General features: G+C 42.0%; 1 protein-coding gene across 1 annotated transcript in view; it reads right to left on the bottom strand.

Moving 5' to 3' along the window:
* The window catches only part of mrpl23 (mitochondrial ribosomal protein L23), a 139,972-nt gene that overhangs the window by 64,866 nt on the left and 50,934 nt on the right, over window positions 1–24,172 (bottom strand). Inside the window, exon 4 of the mRNA XM_041837626.2 lies at window positions 13,435–13,508. Coding sequence (XP_041693560.1) covers window positions 13,435–13,508 — 74 coding nt within the window. The remainder of the gene's footprint in view (window positions 1–13,434; window positions 13,509–24,172) is intronic.

Genomic DNA, 24,172 nt, shown 5'->3' with positions numbered 1-24,172 from the left:
AAAATAGAACTTTTGGTAAAAACTCAACTCGTCGTGTTTGGAGGACAAAGAATGCTGAGTTGCATCCAAAGAACACCATACCTACTGTGAAGCATGGGGGTGGAAACATCATGCTTTGGGGCTGTTTTTCTGCAAAGGGACCAGGACGACTGATCCGTGTAAAGGAAAGAATGAAAGGGGCCATGTATCGTGAGATTTTGAGTGAAAACCTCCTTCCATCAGCAAGGGCATTGAAGATGAAACGTGGCTGGGTCTTTCAGCATGACAATGATCCCAAACACACCGCCCGGGCAACGAAGGCGTGGCTTCGTAAGAAGCATTTCAAGGTCCTGGAGTGGCCTAGCCAGTCTCCAGATCTCAACCCCATAGAAAATCTTTGGAGGGAGTTGAAAGTCCGTGTTGCCCAGCGACAGCCCCAAATCATCACTGCTCTAGAGGAGATCTGCATGGAGGAATGGGCCAAAATACCAGCAACAGTGTGTGAAAACCTTGTGAAGACTTACAAGAAAACGTTTGACCTGTGTCATTGCCAACAAAGGGTATATAACAAAGTATTGAGAAACTTTTGTTATTGACCAAATACTTATTTTCCACCATAATTTGCAAATAAATTCATTAAAAATCCTACAATGTGATTTTCTGGAAAAAAATTTCTCATTTTGTCTGTCATAGTTGACATGTACCTATGATGAAAATTACAGGCCTCTCTCATCTTTTTAAGTGGGAGAACTTGCACAATTGGTGGCTGACTAAATAAAATTTTTCCCCACTGTAACTAACTGTCATCATCACTACAACTTACTTTCATCCTTACTACTACTACCACCACTATCATTACCATCATTAAACTACTACCGTTACCATCACCCCTACTACCCGTACCACTACTACTTGGAATAATAATCATGACAATAATAATAACAACAATACTAATAATACGTTACTTCTTACTGTGCAGATGTCATTATTCAGTGTCCCTCAGGCTATCGCAGGCAAATACATATTTGGCTGCAAGAGGAGCGTTGCTCTTTCGCCCATGAGTATTTTTAGCTTTTCCTCTGTGTTTAATAAGATAACATTTGGAATAAATGTCATAATTTCTGCGAATAATGAATCTCTTGGTGAGGAATATTTCTCACAGTAGAGGAGAAAGTGCATCTCTGTCTCTACCTCCCCTGTCACGCCGTGACCACATACACGCTCCTCTTTGGGTAGCCATGTCTTTTTATGTCTGCCGCTTTTTATTGCCAGTTGGTGGTCAATCAGCCTGTACTTGGTAAGGATCTGTCTCTGCAAGGCCGCGGGCCCTGACGGTATTCCAGGGCGCATTCTCAGAGCATGCGCAGAACAGCTGGCAGGCATATTCACAGTAATTTTCAACCTCTCCTTGTCCCAGTCTGTAATCCCCACATGTTTTAAGATGACCACAATAATTCCTGTTCCTAATAACTCTAAGGCTTCATTCCACAACGTAGCACTCACTTCTGTAATCATGAAGTGCTTTGAGAGGCTGGTTATAGCACACATTAACTCCTCCACCCCAGCCATCCTAGACCCACTACAATTTGCATACTGCCCCAACAGATCCATAGACGACGCAATCTCAATTGCTCTCCACACTGCACTCACCCACCTAGATAAGAGGAATACCTATGTGAGAACGCTGTTCATTGACTACAGCTCAGCATTCAATACCATAATGCCCTCCAAGCTCATCACTAAGCTAAGGATCCTGAGACTGAACACCTCCCTCTGCAACTGGATCCTGGACTTCCTGAATGGCCGGCCCCAGGTGGTGAGGGTAGGCAACAACACATCCGTCATGCTGACCCTCAAGACGGGGGCCCCTCAGGGCGTGCTTAGTCCCCTCCTCTATGCCCTGTTCACCCACAACTGCGTGGCTGCGAACGACTCCAACCCCAGCATTAAGTTTGCCGACGACACGACAGTGGTAGGCCTGATCACCGACGACGACGAGGGAGGACGTCAGAGATCTGGCAGTTAGGTGCCAGAACAACAACCTCTCCCTCAATGTCAGCAAGACAAAGGAGCTGATCGTGGACTACAGGAAACGGAGGGCCGAGCACGCCCCCATTCACATAGACAGGGTTGTAGTGGAGCGGGTCGAAAGCTTCAAGTTCCTCGGTGTCCACATCACTAAGGATCTATCATGGTCCACACAGACCAACAGAGTCGTGAAGAGAGGCTGCATCACCGCTCAGATTCTTTACAGTCATGTTTTTTTTCTTCATATTTTAAATAACTTGTAGAGCGCGAGAGAGAGAGCGTGAGATAGAGAGTGAGGAAAGATCATTTTGTAAGTCTATGGAATAATACCATCAAAGGAACTTTCTTTAAACCAAAGAAAAACACAAGATTAAAAACAACCAGAACCCAATTGACTACCAAATTACACAGGCTGAACTTTCAAAGAAAATACAAAGCCTTAAACCTGGAAAGGCATGTGGCCCTGACAGCATCAGGAATGAAATGCTTAAAAGACAGTAGTCCTGAGCTGCAGGACGCCTTATTAAAACTATTCAACCTGGTTTTGAGAGAACGGCTGCTTCCCCTATATTTGGAACCATGGGCTCATTACCCTAATATATATATATTTTTAAAAAGAGACAAATTTGACCCTAATAACTAGAGGAATATGTGTCACCAGTAACATGGGAAAACTGTTCTGCTGTATTCAATCAATCAATGACCGAATACAGAACTTCCTCACACAACATAAGGCTCTCAGCAAAAAACTAATTGGCTTTCCACCTAAACACAGAACAGACCACATGCACACACTAATAAACCAACATGTTCATCAGAAAAGCAGAGGAAAAGTATTTGCATGTTTTGTTGATTTTAAGAACGCTTTTGATTCCATATGGCATGATGGATTAATTACAAAACCCTCCAAAGTGGCGTTGGGGGTAAAGTATACGTCATCGTAAAATCGATTTACTCAAACACATGTAGTATTAAACTGAACAATAAAAGAACAGAGTTTTTTGCACAAGGGCGAGGGAAGAGACTAGAGTGCAGTTTAAGTCCAAACCCGTTCAACATCTACAACAAACTAGCAGTGTTGTTGGACCAATCTGCAGCTCCTGGACTCACTCTCAAAGATGAGGTGGTCAGATTCCTGCTCTACACAGATGACTTTGTCCTACTGTCACCAACAGAGCTGAAGGAACAACTGAACAACATGTTTCAAGCAGACCACCATAGTCCCCGTGCCCAAGAACTCTAAGATAACCTGCCTAAATGACTACCGACCCGTGGCACTGACGTCTGTAGCCATGAAGTGCTTTGAAAGACTGGTCATGGCTCACATCAACAGCATAATCCCAGAAACCCTAGACCCACTCCAATTTGCATACCGCCCCAACAGATCCACAGATGATGCAATCTCTATCGCACTCCACACTGCCCTTTCCCACCTGGACAAGAGGAACACCTACGTGAGAATGCTATTCATTGACTACAGCTCAGCATTCAACACCATAGTGCCCTCTAAGCTCATCACTAAGCTAAGGATCCTGGGACTAAACACCTCCCTCTGCAACTGGATCCTGGACTTCCTGACGGGCCGCCCCCAGGTGGTAAGGGTAGGTAACAACACATCTGCCACACTGATCCTCAACACGGGGGGCCCCTCAGGGGTGCGTGCTCAGTCCCCTCCTGTACTCTCTGTTCACCCATGACTGCATGGCCAGGCACGACTCCAACACCATCATTAAGTTTGCCGACGACACAACAGTGGTAGGCCTGATCACCGACAACGATGAGACAGCCTATAGGGAGGAGGTCAGAGATCTGGCCGTGTGGTGCCAGGACAACAACCTCTCCCTCAACGTGACCAAGACAAAGGAGATGATTGTGGACTACAGGAAAAAAAAGAGGACTGAGCACGCCCCCATTCTCATCGACGGGGCTGTAGTGGAACAGGTTGAGAGCTTCAAGTTCCTTGGTGTCCACATCACCAACGAACTATCATGGTCCAAGCACACCAAGACAGTCGTGAAGAGGGCACGACAAAGCCTATTCCCCCTCAGGAGACTAAAAAGATTTGGCATGGGTCCTCAGATCCTCAAAAAATTCTACAGCTGCACCATCGAGAGCATCCTGACTGGTTGCATCACCGCCTGGTATGGCAACTGCTTGGCCTCTGACCGCAAGGCACTACAGAGGGTAGTGCGTACGGCCCAGTACATCACTGGGGCAAAGCTCCCTGCCATCCAAGACCTCTATACCAGGCGGTGTCAGAGGAAGGCCCTCAAAATTGTCAAAGACTCCAGCCACCCTAGTCATAGACTGTTCTCTCTGCTACCGCACGGCAAGCGGTACCGGAGTGCCAAGTCTAGGTCCAAAAGACTTCTCAACAGCTTCTACCCACAAGCCATAAGACTCCTGAACAGCTAATCATGGCTACCCGGACTATTTGCACTGCCCCCCACCCCATCCTTTTTACGCTGCTGCTACTCTGTTAAGTATTTATGCATAGTCACTTTAACTCTACCCACATGTACATATTACCTCAACTACCTCAACTAGCCGGTGCCCCCGCACATTGACTCTGCACCGTTACCCCCCTGTATATATAGCCTCCCTACTGTCACTTTATTTTACTTCTGCTCTTTGTTTTTCTCAACACTTTTTTTTATTTATTTTTTATTTTTTTTTTATTATTTTTTTTGTTGTTGTTTTATTCTTACTTTTTTTGTTTAAAATAAACGCACTGTTGGTTAAGGGCTGTAAGTAAGCATTTCACTGTAATGTCTGCACTTGTTGTATTCGGCGCATGTGACCAATAAAATTTGATTTGATTTGATTTGATTTGATTTGATTTGAACATTCTTTGGGAAAAAAGCATCAACTGGGCAATCAAGATCAACTTTCAGAAAACCAAAGTTGTGATTTTCCAGACAATGGCCAAGAATCAGAGCAGCAGACACCCAATGGTACAACTAACTACCTGTGACAAAAAATCAGTGCCACTGGTGGATTTTGTCTGGCAGTGAATGCACTAAAAGAAAAAGAATAAAGCATTTTACTCCATAAAAATAAAAAATTCTCAAAAATAAATACTCCTATCCAAATCTGGTGCAAAATATTCAATAGCACTATATGGAAGGGAGTTTGTGGTCCAACCTGTAATTACGAATATAAGCATTGGGAGAAAAACACAATTGAAAATATACATACAGAATTCTGCAGAATTATCCTAAATATTCAAAATAAAGTACCAAATAATGCATGCAGAGCGGAACTCGGAAAATTCCCTTTAATTGTAAATATTAAGAAAAGGACATTACAATTTTGGCACCATTTGAAATGATGCCCCAAAACATCCTTACAATTCAAAGCACTGGAAACCCAAGAGCTGAACCCTGAAAAGAGTCCCCCGTCAGCTGTTAACACTAAACAACCCTATTATCCTATTATCCAAACACACAGGGAAATCAATCAATTGTTAGAAATGAAAACCTATTTGACAAATTGGGAAAATGAAACAAAAACACAGAATAAACTAAATTGCTATTTGGCCCTCAAAAGAGAATTGGCAGAATATCTCTAATCAGAGACAGATCCTGACCAAATACAGGCTCAGTGACCATCAATTGGCTAAAGAAAAAGGGAGACCCAAAAAGACATGGCTACCCAAAGAGGAGCGTCTATGTGGTCACTGCAAGGCAGGGTCAGTAGAGACTCTCTACTGTGAGAAAAACTCCCAAATTACATCATATTTTTTCAAGAAAATATCTCAAACAATTCCCAACTTCTGTGAATTTACTAATGACAAGAGCTGGGAATTATTCTGGGTGTGGGAAAAAACACAAATATTACTGCAAGATATGTATATGATTGCCATAGCCTGAGGGACATCCCATGAGCACTAATTCCCTGAAGTATTTACATTGTATGTAACTTATAAGTGATACATAGTGTAACCATCATCCATGTACATTGTTGTTTATTTATTAGCCACTTTTTCTTTTTATAATCTTATTTTTATTTAATTGTTGTTCCTGTATACTGTATGTACTATTATTACTACTGAAATTAACTGTATTTCCTTATCCTCATTGCTTTGTACTGTATTTACTGAAATGCTGTACCACTATACTGCTTTTGCAATATCTACAAATTGTATTTCATGCCAACAAAGCTATCTGAATATATACTACCGTTCAAAGTTTGGGGTCACTTAGAAATGTCCTTTTTTTCCCCATGAAAACATACATGAAATAAGTTTGAATAGGAAATATAGCAAAATGCATAGGAAATGTAGTCATTGACAAGGTTAGAAATAATGATTTTTAATATAAATAATAATTGTGTCCTTAAAACGTTGCTTTCGTCAAAGATCCCTGCATTTGCAGCAATTACAGCCTTGCAGACCTTTGGCATTCTAGTTGTCAATTTGTTAAGGTAATCTGAAGAGATTTCACCCCATGCTTCCTGAAGCACCTCCCACAAATTGGATTGGCTTGATGGGCACTTCTTACGTACCATACGGTCAAGCTGCTCCCACAACAGCTCAATAGGGTTGAGATCCGGTGACTGTGCTGGCCACTCCATTATAGACAGAATACCAGCTGACTGCTTCTTCCCTAAATAGTTCTTGCATCGTTTGGAGCTGTGCATTGGGTCATTGTCCTGTTGTAGGAGGAAATTGACTCCAATCAAGCGGCGTCCACAGGGTATGGCATGGCGTTGCAAAATGGAGTGATAGCCTTCCTTCTTCAAGATCCCTTTTACCCTGTACAAATCTCCCGCTTTACCACCACCAAAGCACCCCCAGACCATCACATTGCCTCCACCATGCTTGACAGATGGCATCAAGCACTCCTCCAGCATCTTTTCATTTGGTCTGAGTCTCACAAATGTTCTTCTTTGTGATCCGAACACCTCAAACTTCGATTCGTCTGTCCATAAATTTTTTTTACAATCTTCCTCTGTCCAGTGTCTGTGTTCTTTTGCCCATCTTAATCTTTTATTTTTATTTGCCAGTCTGAGATATGGCTTTTTCTTTGCAACTCTGCCTAGAAGTTCAGCATCCCGGAGTTGCCTCTTCACTGTTGACTTTGAGACTGGTGTTTTGCGGGTACTATTTAATGAAGCTGCCAGTTGAGGACCTGTGAGGTGTCTGTTTCTCAAACTAGACACTAATGTATTTGTCCTCTTGCTCAGTTGTGCACCAGGGCCTCCCACTCTTTCTATTCTGGTTAGAGCCAGTTTGCGCTGTTTTGTGAAGGGAGTAGTATACAGCGTTGTACAAGATCTTCAGTTTCTTCGCAATTTCTCGCATGGAATAGCCTTCATTTCTCAGAACAAGAATAGACTGACGAGTTTCAGAAGAAAGTTCTTTGTTTCTGGCCATTTTGAGCCTGTAATCGAACCCACAATTGCTGATGCTCCAGATACTCAACTAGTCTCAAGAAGGCCTTCTTTAATCAGCACAACAGTTTTCAGCTGTGCTAACATAATTGCAAAAGGGTTTTCTAATGATCAATTAGCCTTTTAAAATGATAAACTTGGATTAGCAAACACAACGTGCCATTGGAACACAGGACTGATGGTTGCTGATAATGGGCCTCTGTACACCTATGTAGATATTCCATAAAAAATCAGCCGTTTCCAGCTACAATAGCCATTTACAACATGAACAATCTCTACACTGTATTTCTGATCAATTTGATGTTATTTTAATGGACAAATTGTTTTGCTTTTCTTTCGAAAACAAGGACATTTCTAAGTGACCCCAAACTTTTGAACGGTATTTGTGTGTGTATATATATATATATATATATATATATGAGTGAGAGAGAGCGAGAGAAATGGGAAAGAAAGAAGCAAGAAGGAAAGCAAGAGCCCTTCCATAATACTGATGGAGGGAGGAGGGGGAAGAAGAGGAGGGGAGAAGGAGGGGGGATATCGGGCCTCTGAACACTCCCCCACATGTGGTGTCAATTAGGAACAATCTTGTTTTCTACCCACCGCTGCAGAGAAAGGAGGGTTTTTCTGAGTAGTGTGTGTACGTGTGTTTGCACAAGCACGCGTGTTGGTTTTTTTCTACAGACCTGCCAGGCTAGATATTCATTTTTATATCAATGTGTTTAAAATTTAAGCACACGTAGACCCAGCAATTCGGCTCCCATGCTGTTCACACTAAGACAAGCATGCCTTCAAACGAGCACAATCATACTAAAATATAACATAACTAAAGCATGAATGACACTCATGACAAACATCGGCTCGAGGGCTCAACATGCTGCTGACTGTACATAGAAAGGTGAATGTGTGCGTGGGTTTGTGTGTGTAGGTCAGGGTCAGGGCATAATTTAGGTATTGGTGGGTAGGAATGTATATTTCACCAACCATGTAGGTCAAAAGTCAAGTGTGAGCACATGTACTAGTTGTGATTTATAGCAGAAAAATGCTGCAGCAGCTGTTTTCTAAGTATTTCCGCTGTTTTGTTTCATAGCTGCTAATCTCACAAACAAATATGAATACTGTACCTCACCTCACACAGCAACAATGCCTTGCTGGGGAGCTGCGCACACTGTGAGTTAAGTGCTGATAGATTCATTTTTGAGGCGCATAAAAGTTGGTCTAATTTACACTAAAGTCCACAAAGTGAGACTTTGTCCACGTTTCTTGGCTATTACATTGTTTTGTTCACAAGCTCGGTTGCTAGTGAAGAGACGCTGTCTACTACTAGTCAGATCCAAAATCACAGACACAAGTGACAAGACTTGAGTGGCCCCGTTACCACGGTAACCTCCTGTCCTTAAAGGGGCAGCTGAACATTTTCTCATCTGATACAATTTTGGTCAGAAGACTCAGGTCACAATTTTTTTTTGCAATATACTACATTCCTTTTTACTAATACATGTCTCGTTTTAGAAACATTACAAAGCATGGTCATAATTTTTTTTAAATTACATTATTATTATAGGCAAAACAAATGGCCGGCCCAAAAATCTGAGTGGCTGGTAGATTTTTTAATCTACCTGCATCTGTGGCTGGTGGACCAAAATGTTAATGTTAGGCCCTGATCAGGGTTTCCCTTAGCCGGTAATTGCCGGCTTTTGGCCAGTTAAGCCGATAAATAAAATAGCCGGGGCTTCGGCTTCAGAACCATTCTCTCACTCCTTGCACGCTGCCTTACGTGCATGCGCCTGCTGCTGAGTAGAGAGAGAGCGCAAATGAGGAGCCTTGGCATGGCCAAAATGCAGGCTACTGTGCAACTCGCTAATCAGGTAGGATGCAATTTTCTAATTTGTGTTTATTTATTTTCTTCGTAATTATAATAATTGATTTAATCATTAGTGTTCATGTATATCATTGTTATTATTGTAGGGCTATTTATTTATTAATCTAAACCAGTTCTTTAAATATGCTAAACATGTTTTCTTTCATCCCGTTGAGACATTTTCGTTGGCTAAATTAAGTTAAATCTCGGTCTTTTTAATTGTGTAGGCCTGTTGTAAAATAAATATAATTAGCCTATTGCTGTCTTTTGTTGGGTACGGTAGGCACTAGCCTTTCTTGGTAATTGCTGAAATATAGCCTGTTCAAAACTTTAGTGAAGGTTTAAACCAGTTCGCAAGTTTCTTCTTTTTTTCTGTTGAGCCAATTTAAGTTCCAACTGTAATGTTGTGTTTGCCGCAATATAATAGCCTGCTCGTATTTTCCCTATAAACAATGGCTTGACTTACTTTGATATTACCCTAATAACGTTTAGAAACTTTGGTGAAGGTTTGGTGTGGTGTGACTACTAGCCTATTATACTGCAGGGCCTATGATATAAATGCAGTGTACACCTGCGTTCCAACTGACTCTGATAGTTGAACTTGAGGTGAGGAATAATGTTTTAGGCCTACCAGAGTTACTCCTATAATTTAACAATATATGATTATTTTTATTAAAAATATATATATATTCTGATCGAAAATGTACAGATTAGGTCTCCCGAGTGGCGAGAGCGGTCTAAGGTACTGCATCGTAGTGCTTGAGGTGTCACTACAGCCCCAGGTTCGATCCCCAGGCTGTATCACAGCCGGCCATGACCGGGAGCCCCATGAGGCGGTGCACAATTTGGCCCAGCGTCGTCTGGGTTAGGGGAGGGTTTGGCCGGCCGGGATTTCCTTGTCCCATCGCACTCTAGCGACTCATTGTGGCGGGCCAGGTGCCTGCAAGCTGACTTTGGTCGCCAGCTGGACACTTTGGTGCGACTGGCTTCCAGGTTAAGCGAGCAGTGTGTCAAGAAGCAGTGCGGCTTGGCAGGGTCGTGTTTCGGAGGACGCATGGCTCTCGACCTTCGCCTCTCCCGAGTCCGTAGGGTAGTTGCAGCGATGGGACAAGACTGTAACTACCAATTGGATATCACAAAATTGGAGAGAAAAAGGGGGGTAAAAGTACAAAAAAATACATAATAATAATAAATAAATAAAAAATGTACAAATTAGCCTCCTCCTGTACACCTAAATGTATATTTGTATAACAGATGCAGTAGCCCATCTGACAAGGATAAAGAAACGCATGTCGTTGTCGTAGCGTACCCCCGGCATATCTCTATCTCTCTGGGGCTAGGCCTAAGCTTCTCTTCCTTTTATATATTTGTAAAAAATATTAATAGGCCTATCAAAGAGTGGATGCCTATGCCTATAGACCTGAGTGCAATGCCCTGATGCATTTAGTGCTCAAATCTCTGACAGCTGAACCGAGAGATGGACAATTATTGTTTTAGGAAAGTAAAAACCAATAAAACAATAGGCTATACCGTTTTGCATATGCTACACACCGAAACACAAGGAATATAGTATTAGTAATTTGTTATATTTGTAAGGACACGTAAATGTGGCTCATATGGCCAATAACCCTTGTTTAGTGATGGTGCTGGCTGCGTGGGTGGACGCTGTAACGGGTTATGCACCCAAAGCATATGGATGACGGGTAGATTTCTCAAATCGACACCATGGGACTATAAGGTTATATCTGACATTTTTGTCAAAAATGAGTTATTCACATATATTGATCTTTAGATGGTTCTTCATATGTTTGTGCAGTTAGAAGTGCATTTTAAGTGACAAAAATGAAAAAATATGACGTTCTATCTGCATAAACCCATATGAGCTTGGCGCTATAAGGTTCTATCTGCAATCTAATCACAAGCCTGAACAAATACAGACAGACCAATCAGAACACATCTTTGCCATCTCCCTCTAAGTACGGTCAAGACTAGTCTGGCCAGAAATAATGGCACGCAAGCAAAAAAACAACACTGTCAGAAATCTTAAAGTAAATAATGTGATCACCTTGTTGTTCAGTGATGACAGGTTTTTGTCTGATGATCATTTCTTAATGTATTTGATGATGGGTTCTGACTATCTTGGTAAAACTGTGTTATTCTATCATTTATGTATTCAAATAGCTAGTTTTCTTAAAAACAGAACATGTATAATTCAGAAGTGACAGATAGAATGGTTAACCCTAGACTGACATTTCAGTGCAATAAGGTTCTATCTGCGATTCCACCCGCCTAAAAAAACCATTTACAAATGTCTCAGGATTTTGATACTCTGCACTTTGGGTACCTTTAAGGTGAGGACCTTAATGGGTTATGAAATAAGAATTCACTACAAACTGTTGAGATCTGGGATGTGAATAGTTTGATGATCAATATCTCAGAACTACAGTATGCTTTGCGCTGATAGACCCTTATAGTCCTAAGGTCACGAAATGTCTGATGAATAAAAATCTTCAAATTAAAAGCACTTGTCCGGTGCCAAATTTTCCTAACAGAAACCCTGGTGTGCCTGTATGTGTGTGTGTGTGTGTTCGCAGGGAATAAAGGATGTCTAATTGCCCTGTCATGCATACACACACGTCTGATTATGCTGTGGGACTGGTTGCGAGACAGACGCATCACTGGACACACACACATCGTCTCTCTCCCTCTCACACACACGCAGTCACACATCCATGGGCACACATGCGCATGCACACACACACACACATAAACACACACAGAGAGACACAGGACAGGCTCTCAGGAAGTTCTGCTTGTTTCAGACAGACAAGAGGAAGTCTCCCATCTAAAAGATTAATGGGCGTGCTTCAATTATGTATCCACTTTAAAATTGTCCTGTTTAGACAATGTCAATTATTCATCCCTTCGTTGGTTCCCAGTTTTATGGTTCCCTGTGCTGCCTGTGATTGAGGGAGTGATAAACAAGCGTCTACACCCCTGTTGACTTACAATATACTATCCCCCATAGTATCAATCAATGCCAATCTACTATCCCCCATAGTATCAATCAATGTCAATCTACTATCCCCCATCGGTCAGCTTGTCGTTCTATGCAATAAATAAATAGCCTATTCCAAACAGACTCTGGGACAGTTGTGGGATGACAGATCCCAAATTCATACAACCCGTAGGGACAGGCTACATAAAATAAAAAATAAGCAATGAGGCTGATGCACCAGATGATAACATTAAAGCATAACATTTTGATAAACTATTATTTCTTCACATTATAAGCGCAGCAATGCACACAAGGCAGTAGACTATGCACGATAGTTCGTTCCATAATACAACTAGGCACTGCACATGCGACAGAAATTAAAACATCCGTTAGAAATTTAGAAAGTGGGGAGATCTAAAGATGAAACAACTAGCATGGGTTGCTAATATGACTAGGATTGTGCCTTTGGCTACTGGACTGTGAAATAAAGTTGATTTGAAAACCAATAGCACAATGGCATATGGAAGTATTTATAAAATAATTGCCTCCACGTTTCTATGGTGGGATTTTGGCTAGGCATACTACTTCTAGCTCATTGCAAAGTGGTGTGTGAAGCGCTCCAGTCCGCCTAACGTTTCCTATGCACTTGAATGGCGAATGGGAAGCAGTCATCAATAACAGTTGAGAAAAAAAAGTTGCTCTTTTTAAATCGTGGCCATCAAAACGGTTTTAACACGTGATTGCATATAGAATTGTTGCGCAATGACAGGGCTTATAAAAGCATGTTTCACTCCAGCAGCACACAGGAGCAGAAAGCGCTGGGCCAGTTAGTCCAGACACTCACTCACTCACTCACTCGACAGGACAGACAGAGAAGCAGGGCTAGTCTGTGTGTGGGAGGAGGAGGAGGGCATCGAGTCTATGTAGAAGCACCAAGTGTGTGTGTGGGGACGGGGGGAATAGACACACTGAAAACAGGGCAGGGACATAAGGTACTGAGCCACAATAAGGTGAGGGGGTTTGAGTGCTCTCCCCTTCAAATACTACCTGCCTTGGGGCCCTCCGGGGAAATAAAAGCCCTCACCCTCCTCACAGTCCCTCGACCTCCAGAAGACTAGCCTCTACAAAAGAGGGCTTAGAGGGGAAAAATCAACCCCCCCAGTCCGCCTTAACTCACCAGCTGAACGTAGGCCACTTTATAATCCGGTCTCTTCACTTTCTGGTTGAGGTGGTTTCTCTTCTTATTCGTACCTGTGAGAGAGAGAGAGAGAGAGAGAGATAAAGAGAGAGAGAGAGACAGTATATTTGACCTCTCAGCTTCCCTATCAAATCTAAAAATCTCTAACAGAAAACCAAAGAAAAGTAATAACAGTGATAAATGGTTTGATGAAGAATGCAAAAACCTAAGAAAGAAATTGAGAAACCTATCCAACCAAAAACATAGAGGCCCAGAAAACCTGAGCCTACGCCTTCACTATGGTGAATACCTAAAACAATACAGAAATACACTATGGAAAAAGAAGGAACAGCATGTCAGAAATCAGCTCAATGTAATTGAAGAATCCATAGACTCTAACCACTTCTGGGAAAATTGGAAAACACTAAACAAACAACAACACGAAGAGCTATTTATCCAAAACGGAGATGTATGGGTAAACCACTTCTCCAATCTTTTTGGCCCTATAACAGAGAACAAACAGCAAAAAAATATACATGATCAAATGCAAATCTTAGAATCAACTATTAAAGACTACCAGAACCCACTGGATTATCCAATTACATTGAATGAACTACAGGACAAAATACAAACCCTCCAACCCAAAAAGTCCTGTGGTGTTGATGGTATCCTCAATGAAATGATAAAATATACAGACCACACATTTCAATTAGCTATACTTAAACTCTAACATCATCCTTAGCTCTGGCATCTTCCCCAATATTTGGAACCAAGGACTGATCACCCCAATCCACAAAAGTGGAGACAAATTTGACCCCAATAACTACCGTGGGATATGCGTCAACAGCAACCTTGGGAAAATCCTTTGCATTATCATTAACAGTGAAAACAATGTACTGAGCAAATGTCAAATTGACTTTTTACCAAATTACCGTACGACAGACCACGTATTCACCCTGCACACCCTAATTGACAAACAAACAAACCAAAACAAAGGCAAAGTCTTCTCATGCTTTGTTGATTTCAAAAAAGCTTTTGACTCAATTTGGCATGAGGGTCTGCTATACAAATTGATGGAAAGTGGGGTTGGGGGAAAAAACATACGACATTATAAAATCCATGTACACAAACAACAAGTGTGCGGTTAAAATTGGCAAAAAACACACACATTTCTTTTCACAGGGCCGTGGGGTGAGACAGGGATGCAGTTTAAGCCCCACCCTCTTCAACATATATATCAACGAATTGGCGAAGGCACTAGAACAGTCTGCAGCACCCGGCCTCACCCTACTAGAATCTGAAGTCAAATGTCTTCTGATGATCTGGTGCTTCTGTCACCAACCAAGGAGGGCCTACAGCAGCACCTAGATCTTCTGCACAGATTCTGTCAGACCTGGGCCCTGACAGTAAATCTCAGTAAGACAAAAATAATGGTGTTCCAAAAAAGGTCCAGTTGCCAGGACCACAAATACAAATTCCATCTAGACACCGTTGCCCTAGAGCACACAAAAAACTATACATACCTCGGCCTAAACATCAGCGCCACAGGTAACTTCCACAAAGCTGTGAACGATCTGAGAGACAAGGCAAGAAGGGCCTTCTATGCCATCAAAAGGAACATAAAATTTGACATACCAATTAGGATCTGGCTAAAAAATACTTGAATCAGTTATAGAACCCATTGCCCTTTATGGTTCTGAGGTCTGGGGTCCGCTCACCAACCAAGAATTCACAAAATGGGACAAACACCAAATTGAGACTCTGCATGCAGAATTCTGCAAAAACATCGTAAACGTAAAACACCAACTAATGCATGCAGAGCAGAATTAGGCCAATACCCGCTAATTATCAAAATCCAGAAAAGAGCCGTTAAATTCTATAACCACTTAAAAGGAAGCGATTCCCAAACCTTCCATAACAAAGCCATCACCTACAGAGAGATGAACTTGGAGAAGAGTCCCCTAAGTAAGCTTGTCCTGGGGCTCTGTTCACAAACACAAACAGACCCCACACAGCCCCAGGACAACAACAACAACAACACAATTAGACCCAACCAAATCATGAGAAAACAAAGAGAATTACTTGACACATTGGAAAGAACAAACAAAAAAAAAGAGCAAACTAGAATGCTATTTGGCCCTAAACAGAGAGTCCACAGTGGCAGAATACATTTACATTTACATTTTAGTCATTTAGCAGACGCTCTTATCCAGAGCGACTTACAGTTAGTGAATACATTTTTTTTTTTTTATACTGGCCCCCCGTGGGAATCGAACCCACAACCCTGGCGTTGCAAACACCATGCTCTATCAACTGAGCTACATCCCTGCCGGCCATTCCCTCCCCTACCCTGGACAACGCTGGGCCAATTGTGCGCCGCCCATGAGTCTCCCGGTCGCGGCCGGCTGCGACAGAGCCTGGATTCGAACCAGGATCTCTAGTGGCACAGTTAGCACTGCGATACAGTGCCTTAGACCACTGCGCCACTCAGGAGTTGAATACCTGACCACTGTGACTGACCCAAACTTCAGGAAAGCTTTGACTATGTACAGACTCAGTGAGCATAGCCTTGCTATTGAGAAAGGCCACCGTAGGCAGACCTGGCTCTCAAGAGAAGACAGGCTATGTGCACACTGCCCACAAAATGAGGTGGAAACTGAGCTGCACTTCCTAACCTCCTGCCAAATGTATGACCATATTAGAGACACATATTTCCCTCAGATTACAGCGATCCACAAAGAATTCGAAAACAAACCCAATTTTGATAAACTCCCTTATCTACTGGGTGAAAAACCACAGTGTGCCATCACAGCTGCAAGATTTGTGACCTGTTGCCACAAGAAAACGGCAACCAGTGAAGAACAAACACCATTGTAAATACAACCCATATTTATGTTTATTTATTTTCCCATTTGTACTTTAACTATTTGCACATTGTTACAACACTGTATATATACATAATATGACATTTGAAATGTCTTTATTCTTTTGAAACTTCTGAGTGTAATGTTTACTGTTAATATTTGTTTATTTCACTTTTGTTTACTATCTACTTCACTTGCTTTGGCAATGTTAACACACGTTTCCCATGCCAATAAAGCCCTTAAATTGAAATTGAATTGAATTGAGGGAGAGAGAGAGAGACACAGAGAGAGAGAGAGAGAGAGAGAGACAGAAAGACAGAGCAAGAGAATGCTGTGGTTGGTAAAAAGTATCGACAAAATCGAGGATATAGCTCACTACTTAAGCCAAATGTTGTCTTTTGTAACGGCAAAACATGCCAACGATTAGAGGTTTGACTAAAGTAGAAAGGTGGGAGGTAGAAGGTAGGTGTTGTTGTAAAATAGAGCAGATCCTGGTCCTGTTGACTTAGGAATGCAGGTTAACCTCTTATTTCCCCAGCTGGTGGTAATGACATCATACCTCTCAGAGAGAGAAAAACAACCACAACCAAAAGAGAGGGACTGTAGCTGTAGATTAGAGTAAGCTTAATGTATTATGGAAGGATGTTGCATCTTGCTGTTGATGACGCAATGTGTCAATGTTTAAACTGTAGGCCTTTCTGTCCTTATCAAATAAACTATTAGCAGAACTATTGAATAGTACTTAGTATTTCATTAGGATCTCTATTAAGTGGCTACTTTTCCTGGGGTCCAAACAGGAAACAAAACACATCAAATAAATACATAATATAACACTATATATAAAAATATCTGTCTCTTTGCAGTCCACATCTTGCCGTAAGGTGTTCTTTTATATATACAGTTGAAGTCGGAAGTTTACATACACCTTAGTCAAATACATTTAAACTCAGTTTCTCACAATTCCTGACATTTAATCCTAGTAAGAATTCCCTGTCTTAGGTCAGTTAGGATCACCACTTAATTTTAAGAATGTGAAATGTCAGAATAATTGTAGAGAGAATTATTTATTTCAGCTTTTATTTCTTTCATCAAATTCCCAGTGGGTCAGAAGTTTACATACACTCAATTAGTATTTGGTAGCATTGCCTTTAAATTGTTTAACTTGGGTCAAACGTTTTGGGTAGCCTTCCACAAGCTTCCCACAATAAGTTGGGTGAATATTGGCCCATTCCTAAAGACAGAGCTGGTGTAACTGAGTCAGGTTTGTAGGCCTCCTTGCTCGCACACGCTTTTTCAGTTCTGCCCGAACATTTTCTATAGGATTGAGGTCAAGGCTTTGTGATGGCCACTCCAATTCCTTGACTTTGTTGTCCTTAAGCCATTTTGCCACAACTTTGGAAGTATGCTTGGGGTCATTGTCCATTTGGAAGACCCATTTGCGACCAAGCTTCAACTTCCTGACTGATGTCTTGAGATGTTGCTTCAATATATCCACATAATTTTCCTTCCTCGTGATGCCATCTATTTTGTGAAGTGCACCAGTCCCTCCTGCAGCAAAGCACCCCCACAGCATGATGCTGCCACCCCCATGCTTCACGGTTGGGATGATGTTCTTCGGCTTGCCAGCATCCCCCTTTTTCCTCCTAACATAACGATGGTCATTATCGCCAAATAGTTATATTTTTGTTTCATCAGACCAGAGGACATTTCTCCAAAAAGCACAATCTTTGTCCCCATGTGCAGTTGCAAACCGTAGTCTGGCTTTTTTATGGCGGTTTTGGAGCAGTGGCTTCTTCCTTGCTGAGCGGCCTTTCAGGTTATGTCGATATAGGACTCGTTTTACTGTGAATATAGATACTTTTGTACCTGTTTCCACCAGCATCTTCACAAGGACCTTTGCTGTTGTTCTGGGATTGATTTGCACTTTTCACACCAAAGTACGTTTATCTCTAGGAGACAGAACGTGTCTCCTTCTGAGCGGTATGACGGCTGCGTGGTCCCATGGTGTTTATACTTGTACTACTATTGTTTATACAGATGAACGTGGTACCTTCAAGCGTTTGGAAATTGCTCCCAAGGCTGAACCAGACTTGTGGAGGTCTACAAAAAAAGATTATTGGCTGATTTCTTTTCATTTTCCCATGATGTCAAGCAAAGAGGCATTGAGTTTGAAGGTAGGCTTTGAAATACATCCACAAGTACACCTCCAATTGACTCAAATGATGTCATGTGTATGTAAACTTCTGACCCACTGGAATTGTGATACAGTGAATTATAAGTGAAATAATCTGTCTGTAAACAATTGTTGGAAAAATTACTTGTGTCATGCACAAAGTAGATGTCCTAACCGACTTGCCAAAACTATAGTTTGTTAACAAGAAATGAAAAACAAGTTTTAATGACTCCAACCTAAGTGTATGTAAACTTCCGACTTCACTGTATATATATTTGTATCTGTTTTAATTGCTAGCTTGAGTTACCTGAGGTGACAGAGTTTATGGCTCTATTTAATACTGTGCGTTTCCCAGCCTCTGTTCTGGACCTGGGGACTTTGAAGAGACCTCTGGCTGCATGTCCGGTGTGGTACCGATGAGGGTCCGAACTGTGTGCCAACTGCTTGAACAGACAGTTCGGTACCTTTAAACCATCAACACCTTGCACAAAGACCAATAGTGATGCAGTCAATCTCTCCTCAACTTTGACCCAGGGGAGATTGACATGCATACCACTGACATTTGCCCTCCATGTACATCTAAGCACAATACGTGCTGCTCTGTTCTGTGCCAACTGCAAATGTCCTTTGACGCACATGACCACACATCTGGGTAGTAGTCCAGGAGCGACAAAACTAGGGCCTGTAGGACCTGCCTGGTTGATTTAGATGTCAAGAAATCAGAGCAATGCCTTATCATGGACAGACCTCTTCCCATTTTAGCAACCATTGAATCTATGTTTTGACCATGACAGCTTGCTATCTAGGGTTACATCTAGCAGTTAAGTCTACACTTGCTCAATCGCTACATTATTCAGTAATAGATCTAGATGAGGTTTAGGGTTGAGTTAGTGATTTGTCTCAAAAACAATGCTTTTAGTTTGAGATATTTAGCACCAGCCTATTGCTATTTACCATTATAAAACTGACTGGAGTGCTAAGTTACGGGTGTTAGAGTAAGTGTACCGGTTTAGCCCAGTTGAGTTGAGACACTTTTAACATATACTGCCCTAATTTCTGTAAGCAACATGGAGATAAATGTAAGATTAATCTCTCATGTGAAATTTTATGACATACTTAAAAATATATATATATAAGATATACAAATATTTGATCAAATGTGTAAAGTCGGGACTGGGCTTCATGGATACCGAATGTACCATTTAAGCCCATGGGTGTTCTAAATAAGCCCACCTCTTAAATCATCTATTTTAATTCATTTCCAAACGTTCAAAACGAACAAACAGACATTTCTGAAGTAAAATTACAGTCCCTATATTAAAGTTATTAATATAAACTCATTACTATTCATCATGAAAGTAGCACTCATAACAAGGGGGGTCCAATCATATCCACAGAGATCAATGTGGACTTAGGCTTTTGTTCTTGCCAACCAGTACACACCTGATTCAACTATAGACTTCAATCAAGACATGATTAGATGAATCAGGTGTGTTATTGCTTGGTTATAAAAAATAAAATAACTGTCACCAACACTGGCCCTACGTGGATAAGAAGCCATGCACAAAGACCATAAAACACAAAACTTTCAATGAATTATCTGAAGCTGATTCACATTTGCTGTACTGCTATTTTTGTTAATTAGTTCAACAATGCCCCCACCCAAAAAGTGCATGAGTAGTTACCCAATAGTAATCTTCTTGTCCTTCATTTGTTTGCATTTTTGTCCCCTACTTTACATTTGACATTTTAGTCATTTAGCAGACGCTCTTATCCAGAGCGATTTACAGGAGCAAGTAGGGTTAAGTGCCTTGCTCAAGGGCACATTGACAGATTTTCCACCTAGTCGGCTTGGGGATTAGAACCAGCGACCTTTCGGTTACTGGCACAACGCTCTTAACCACTAAGCTACCTGCCGCTTGTAGGTCTTCTATCCCAGATATCCCTCAACCCTGATCTTATTCTTCTTTCTCTGCATCAACGACTACCTGTCCACTCCAAACGTCTTGGAGAGAGTATGGAGGTTTCTAATGGTTGCTACATTTTTCTAATCTGGGTAAAGGCACCATGGCTAGATGCATAATATGCACAACTGTCTTTTTTGTGTGTTTTGATCAAATTAAATATGAACAAAAAACCTATTTATGCTCATGTTCATTGAATATTAGGAATATCAAAACACTATCCCCATGTGTTTCAATGCAAACCAGGCTTAATAGGAGCATACTGGGCTTAATTGGAACAACCGTGATTTAGGGTGAAAAAGACAGAATAGCAAAGTCTAATCATAAAATATTTGGAGACCAATGGTTTGGGGTATAAATATACACTACATACAATATTATGCAAAGTTAGTAATGATCAAATTGAACTATATTTATTTATAGCCATTTACATTCTATATAGAGGGGGTGCTTTTTGTGCTACTGTACCCTTTAAGCCCACCGGAGATAAATGTAAAAAAAAAAAGGGGAAAAAAAAGATATGTATATCAATGCAAGGTTCATTTAACAGTAAAATAAGACAAAACGCATTAAAAAATGTAAGCTGTGAATGCCTGAAATCTATTATCTTGTTGTAGTTCAAGTTAGGTTGCTACTGTGTGACTGACATGCAGGCACGACTGCTAGCATGAACATCCCATATTTCAATTGGCAAGAAATAGTCATTAATGTAAATGAAATATGCTATCATGTGCACATTTCAGTACATGAATCTCTTAATTCTACATAAAGTAAGATCACATATCTGAGAAGGTACACAAAATATGTTTATCTGAGCGTTGCCTCAACTCCAACGTTTTTTTGCAGCTTTGAAATTGGCCACTAGTGGGAACTCACACTTAACAGTCACTAACTTAATAATAAAACATCTGATTGGTTTAAAAAAAATTAAAAAAATTTATCAAAAGATTGAAGTGGGCTTAATGGGTACGTGGGTTTAATAGGTACACTTAACCAATTTATTTTACTGTCGTAAGTGAGTAATTGAGTCGTCAAATTACATAGACACACAGGCTTTATTCAAGTAGAAGGTCATTAGTAAAAACAGAAAACAATAACGGCCCAAGCAGGCTCCCCTGCGGTACACCACACATTTACATTAGAGAGGCTTCCATTAGATAGGTAACTCTCAATCCATGATAAGGCAGAGGATGTAAATCCATAACACCTACATTTTTTCATCAATATGTTATGATCAATGATATCAAAAGCGGCACTGAAATCTAACAAAACAGCTCCCCCAAAATTCTTATCAATCAAAGCTGACCAAAGCAAATCACCATGTTCTCTCAAACACAAAATAACAACTAAACAAACCAACAACCCATGTGTGTTTTCGCACCATTAGAACTCCTGTTTGAACATTAGCCGGGTCGTCGAGTCAACAGGCAAGAGATAACTCCGTTAACATGGGAACAATTTCTGACATGAAAAACGAGGGAAACATTCCGCTGTAATGAGTCATTTGTGTGTGTTTAATGATCACCAGCCAGGCAGCCCACAGCTCAGGGAAAGCCCTTACCAGGGTCGTAAAATGCCCCAATCACACCCCCTACCTATGTGGAGGCCCCCTGTGTGGGTGTGAGAGACGGGTGAGAGTGTCTAAGTGTAGGGGGGAACCCTCGCCCCCAACTCAGAGTCAGGTGAATAGGTAGGCTAAGCCACCATGATGGTGTTTGTCATATTCCCCACCCCAAGTTGCACTCCCACATTCACCCCATCCTACCACACACAAACGCACGCACGCGCACATGCACACACAAACAATTTTTTTCAAGGGGGATTGCGGTTTGGCAGCCGGCTACCACGTTACAAATCCCAGAGCCGGAGGGGTAGCCATGGCAACACCTTCCAAAATACCCAAGCCCGCCTGCCGCCCAGGGAGAGAGAGAAGAAAGGGGTCGTTTGCGTCCGTCTCTCTCTCGTTCCCCTCTTTAGGCTGCCAATGGCATGGAACCCCTGACGCAGGCAGGGATACCTTCTCTGACGCACCTCGGGATCGCCTGGGCCCCACTTGCCAGCTCAGTTATTTTTTCTCTCCTTCTCTCGCTCTCCTCTTTCTTTTTCCCCCCTTGCCTTTAACGCAGCTCTCGTAAAGAGAGTTCTAATGGGTTCTTTTCCATATTACGTAGGCTTGGCGTCTCGCTGTCTCCCTCTGCCGCTCTCTCTCTCTGGGGTTCTCTCTCTCTCCGTCTTTCTTTGCCCCAAAGAGAGAGGGGGCTCCTCTGGGCCCTCCAAGCCCAGCAGCACGCCTTCCTTCTCTGGCCCTCCCTGCATCACCACAATCCCTCCGGTCTCCAGGCCTCTCTCTCCTCCTCTCACTTTTTCTCTCTCCCTCCCTCCTTTCTTCCAGGAACTAGCAAATTCGTAGCCTCATAAAAGAGCCTCTAAACAGCCCATGCTAACCCAAAATGTTTCCTCCCCCATGAAATGCCAAGAGGATCCTTTAGTCAATCATATAACCCCTCTTTGTGGCTTTCTGATCATCTAAATTTTAAAAGGAGAGAATGGGAGAGAGGGATGGATGGAGGGAGGGGTAAGGTTGTGTAACCCTGCTTGGCCCACTTTTAGGCCCTTGAGCAGTGTGTGTGGAGGAAGAGTGCAGAGGCACCTTGGGACAGCTGTAGGCCGGAGTGATGCAGCAGCAGATTCTGTGATAAGCAGCTGTGGTGGAGAGTCCAGCCAGGCACGCTAACCGCAATCGCTGCTAACTGCTAAACAACTTGCCCCTACCTGCTTATCAATGGATACTCGATAGCTAAACATGCTCGATAGCTAAACATGCTAACCATTGCTAACGACCTCAAAAACACCTTTCTCACTGATTATCAATGGATAAAAAGATTACCTAGGCGGGCTAAATGCCTTTTATGCTTGCCTCGAGGCGAGCATAAAAGGCAGTTAGCCCGTCTGGTAGGCTCGCGTCACTGGGCAGCTCGAGGCTGTGTTTCCCTTTGTTCCCCTAAGCCGTGAGGGAAATGTTTTTTAGTGGTTAGCTGTCTAGGTAATCTTTTTATCTGTTGATAATCAGTGAGAAAAGTGTTTTTGAGGTCGTTAGCAATGGTTAGCATGTTTAGCTATCGAGCATGTTTAGCTATCGAGTATCCATTGATAAGCAGGTAGGGGCGAGTTGTTTAGCAGTTAGCGGCGATTGCGGTTAGCGTGCTTGGCTGGACTCTCCAACACAGCTGCTTATCACAGAATCTGCGCTACAGAGGGTAGTGCATACAGCCCAGTACATCACTGGGGCCAAGCTACCTGCCATCCAGGACCTCTATACTAGGCGGTGTCAGAGGAAGGCCCAGAAAATTGTCAAAGACTCCAGTCACCCAAGTCATAGACTGTACCGGAACACCAAGTCTAGTTCCAAAAGGCTCCTTAATAGCTTCCACCCCCAAGCCATAAGACTGCTGAACAATTAATAAAATGGCCACCCGGACTATTTGCATTGACCCCCCCCACACACAAATTACCTCGACTAACCTGTACCCCCGCACATTGTCTCGGTACCCCCTGTATATGGCCTCATTATTGTTCTTTTATTGTGTTCCTTTTTTGTCTTTTTACTTTTTTTCATGTATTTAGTACATATTTTCTTAACTCTATTTTCTTAAAACTGCATTGTTGGTTAAAGGCTTGTAAGTAAGCATTTCATGTTGTATTCGGCGCATGTTACAAATAAATACAATTTGATTTGA

Source organism: Coregonus clupeaformis, chromosome 19 (genome assembly GCF_020615455.1).
Source record: "Coregonus clupeaformis isolate EN_2021a chromosome 19, ASM2061545v1, whole genome shotgun sequence".
NCBI lineage: Eukaryota > Metazoa > Chordata > Actinopteri > Salmoniformes > Salmonidae > Coregonus > Coregonus clupeaformis.
This window is presented reverse-complemented; position numbering and strand designations above follow the sequence as displayed.